The sequence below is a fragment of the Lactuca serriola genome, chromosome 8, assembly GCF_051521515.1.
Source record: "Lactuca serriola cultivar US96UC23 chromosome 8, Lser_US96UC23_V15, whole genome shotgun sequence".
In the NCBI taxonomy this organism is placed as follows: Eukaryota; Viridiplantae; Streptophyta; class Magnoliopsida; order Asterales; family Asteraceae; genus Lactuca; species Lactuca serriola.
The window spans coordinates 217,525,284-217,529,811 of NC_136415.1; the positions used below are offsets into that span (position 1 = coordinate 217,525,284).

The 4,528-nt window shown below is 41.9% G+C and overlaps 1 protein-coding gene across 1 annotated transcript; it reads left to right on the forward strand.

The window, feature by feature from the left end:
• Positions 1–2,766: 2,766 nt before the first annotated feature.
• LOC145067872 (putative mitochondrial protein AtMg00860) lies at positions 2,767–3,522 on the forward strand. Its single transcript, XM_079014909.1, has 2 exons — positions 2,767–3,135; positions 3,328–3,522. The coding sequence occupies exons 1-2, from the start codon at positions 2,767–2,769 to the stop codon at positions 3,520–3,522; spliced, it is 564 nt and encodes a 187-aa protein (XP_078871035.1).
• The last annotated feature ends 1,006 nt before the right edge of the window (positions 3,523–4,528 follow it).

Sequence of the window (4,528 nt, forward strand, 5' to 3'; positions counted from 1 at the left end):
TAATAGCCAACAAGAAGTCTCCATCTTCTATGATGGAGTTAATGTCACAACCAGGAAGTTACTTGACTCGCAAGGCCCACTCACAAAGAAGCCACCCCCGGTGATCAAGGAATTGATTGAAGAATTCTCTAAGCATTCTAGAGAATACCATAATCCAAGAAATGATGTTACTAGGGGAGCCGCTTATGCAGCTACTAAAGACTTGTCAGCGGTCATGGCTATGCTGAAAACCATGGATAAGAGGATGGATAAAATGGATCAAACGATCCATGCTATTCGGGTGGGTTGTGAGAATTGCAATGGGCCTCATCTTACTAGAGATTGCGACTTGGATGAAAATGGCAACAAAAGGTGCAAGTTTGTTGCTCAAGTGGGGACCGATATGGTGAAGATTGGCGCAAACCAAAGAAGGAGTGGCTCCCTTATGACGAGTACAAGAAGGCTAAGGAGGAGAAGTACAAGCAAAAGGGAAGGGGTTTTTACCAAAAGGAGGAGCCGGCACAAGAAAGAAAACCAAGTTTGGAAGAGATGCTCACCAAATTTGTAGCTGCTTCAGAAAAGAGACATAATGATTATGATGCTGTAATTCAAAAAACAAAAACCATACTTAGAAATCAGCAAGCATCTATCCACAACATTGAAACGCAGCTTGGGCAACTTGCTCAACAAATCAACCAAAGATCACCCGGTGAACTCCCTAGTAAAACCGAAAACAACCCACGAGGCGCGCACACAAACATAGTTACAACAAGGAGTGGGAAGATAATTACTCCTGTAGCACCCATTCTGAATGAAGCAACCAAAGATTTGCACCAGGAGGACGCAAAAAAACAGGAGCAAAATAAAATTCAGCACGATACAGACACTGCTCGCCGAGTCTAGAATATGGACTCGACGAGTCCATTCCAAGATTCGAAAGAAAATGTGTCTGAAAAGACCTTTCAGCCTCCAATGCCATACCTAGACTGAGTTAAGAGGGAAAAGCAAGAAGAGGAGTACCAGAAGTTTCTAAATCACATCAAAGCTCTGCAAATCAACATACCCTTCATTGAAGCAGTCGCTCAAATGCCAAAATATGCAAAGTTCCTCAAAGAGCTTCTAACAATTAGAAGGAAGATGGAGGAGGTGAAAGAAGTGATTCTTAATGAAAACTGCTCAGCTGCCATGTTAAACAAATTACCAGAGAAGAAAGGTGACCCGGGAAGCTTGACTTTGCCGTGCCAATTTGCCAACTTGGCCACCATCCATGTGTTGGCTGATTCGGGAGCAAGTGTGAACCTCATGCCCTACTCGTTCTTTAAGAAATTAGATCTCTCGGAACCAAGGCCAATTCACATGGCAATTCACTTGGCAAACAAGACAGTCACATTTCCAAGAGGAATATGTGAAGACTTATTAGTTAGAGTGGACAAGTTTGTATTTCCTGCAAATTTTATAATCCTAGACATGGAGGCGAATCCTCAAGTCCCGATCATCCTTGGAAGACCCTTCCTCAACACGGAAAGTGCTATAGTGGACATGAGAGACTCGAAGCTTACTTTACGGGTAGGAGAAGATTTAGTCACCTTCGGGATTGATCAAGCTATGAAGCATGCGAGGAATAGTGACGACATGGCATTCTCGATAGATATGTTTGATGAGTTGATGGAAGAGTGTGATAATGAAGATTCCAACAAGTCCACTGTCTTTGATGAAGAATTCGATGCTAAAAAAGACCTAATGGAGATCGAGAGGCTGCTGGAAGAAGCCGAATATAAAGTATTAATAAGGCAATCTAATAAAGCTACTCGGCGAGTAGGGCCGATCTACTCGCCGAGTTCATGTGCAGAAAAGGTGGAAGTCGTTAATTCAGCCTATCACTCGCAGAGTTCGTTTCCTGTACTCGGCGAGTCCAACATGCAGAACCCAAAAATCGAGCTAAAAACGTTACCAGATCACTTGGAGTATGCTTTCCTTGAAGATGGCCATCAAAAGCCAGTTATAATAGCCTCTGACCTCTCCGAATCTGAAAAAGAAGAACTAGTTCAAGTATTGAAGAAGCGAAAACGGGCCATAGCATGGAGCATTACCGACATCAAGGGAATAAGTCCCTCCTATTGTTCACACAAGATTAACCTGAAAGAAGGAGCCAAGCCGGTTGTACAACACCAAAGAAGATTAAACCCAAACATGCAAGAAGTGGTCAAGAAGGAAGTAGTCAAGCTCTTAGATGTGGGGATCATTTACTCTATTTCCGACAGTTCGTGGGTTAGTCCGGTCCAAGTGGTGCCCAAGAAAGGAGGAATGACGGTCATAACCAACGAGAAGAATGAGCTTATTCTGACACGAACGGTAGCCGGTTGGAGAGTGTGCATCAATTATCGAAATCTAAACGACGCCACTCGTAAAGACCATTTTCCCTTACCTTTTATTGATCAAATGCTAGAACGATTAGCGGGCCATAGTTTTTATTGTTTCTTGGACAGCTTTTCGGGTTATTTCCAAATACCCATAGACCCCATGGACCAAGAAAAGACCACTTTCACTTGCCCAAGTGGGACTTTCGCTTATCGACGCATGCCCTTTGGGTTATGCAATGCACCCGCAACATTTCAACGATGCATGACAGCCATATTCCACGACATGGTGGAAAAATTCATGGAAGTCTTTATGGATGATTTTTCTGTTTCTGGATCTTCCTTCCATGATTGTCTCACTAACCTTGATTTGATGCTTGCTAGGTGTGAAAAGACCGACTTAGTTCTTAATTGGTAGAAATGTCATTTTATGGTCAAGGAGGGTATAGTTCTAGGCCACAAGGTTTCCAAATCGGGAATTGAAGTGGATCGGGCAAAGATTGACACCATTGCCAAATTACCTCCATCAACTAATGTAAAGGGCATTAGAAGTTTTCTTGGACACGCGGGTTTTTACCGGCGTTTCATAAAAGATTTTTCTAAAATAACTAGACCTCTAACACAATTGCTTTTAAAAGATGCACCATTCAATTTTTCTAAAGAATGTTTAGAGGCGTTTGAACTCCTGAAAGATAAATTGACTAATGCCTCGATCATTATTGCCCCGAATTGGGAGTTACCATTTGAAATAATGTGTGATGCTAGTGATTTTGCTTTAGGAGATGTCCTTGGTCAAAGGGTTGACTAGCACTTTCGACCCATTTATTATGCAAGCAAATATCGAAATCCGACCCAAGAGAATTACACCACCACTGAAAAAGAATTATTAGTTGTGGTGTATGCCTTTGATAAATTCCGCCCTTATTCAGTTTTATCTAAAACAACTGTTTTTACTTACCACTCTTCTATCAAGTATTTGTTTGCAAAACAGGATGCCAAGCCAAGATTGATACGATGGGTTCTACTTCTTCAAGAGTTTGACATTGAGATACACGACAAGAAGGGAATGGAGAACATAGCAGCCGACCACTTATCGAGGCTTGAAAACCCGCAATTGCAAGAAGATAGACTTGGAGATGACTTCCCGGACGAATACATTATGGTGACCACCGGGGAAGAGCCATAGTTCGCGGACATAGCTAATTACTTAGCTAGCAAGTACATTCCAAAAGATCTTACCCGCAAAAAAAAAAAAATTCTTTTCAGAAATAAAATATTACTTTTGGGACGAGCCTTATCTTTTCTGAAGTTGCGCGGACGGAATCATACGAAGATGTGTGTTTGGGAATGAAAGTCGGAAAATCTTGGAGCATTGTCATAGCGGGCCCACTGGTGGACATCATGGAACACACTACACTGCAAAGAAGATCTTTGATATTGGGTTTTATTGGCCCATAATTTTTAAGTATGCAACCCAATTTGTCAAAGAATGTGATGCATGTCAAAGAGCGGGAAACATTTCATCCCGAAATGAAATGCAACAACAAAGTATTCAAGTGTGCAAGGTGTTTGATGTTTGGGGGATTGATTTCATGGGACCATTTCCCATGTCAAAAGGCAACAAATACATATTAGTGGCGGTGGATTATGTATCCAAATGGGCGGAGGCACAAGCATTACCAACTAATGATGCCCGGGTGGTGGTGCAATTTTTGAAGAAGCTATTTTCAAGATTTGGAGTCCTAAAAGCCCTTGTAAGTGACCGAGACACTCATTTTGCCAATGATCAATTAGAGAAGGTGTTAAGGAAATATGGGGTAACTCATAAATTCTCTACATCTTACAATCCACAAACGAGTGGGCAAACTGAAGTGACCAATAGAGACTTGAAGAGAATCTTGGAAAGATTGGTGGGGAGCAACCGGAAAGAGTGGTTGGACAAGCTAGATGATGCGCTTTGGGCCTTCCGAACAGCTTTCAAAACACCTATTAGTACTACACCATATAGGCTAGTTTATGGAAAGCAATGTCATTTACCGGTGGAGATCGAGCATAACTCTTTTTGGGCTTTAAAAATGTGCAACTTCAACATCGCGGAGCTCAAGAACAACCGGTTGATGCAAATGAATGCTCTTGAGGAACTTAGACATGAGGCTTATACTATTTCTTTAATCTATAAGGAGAAAACCAAA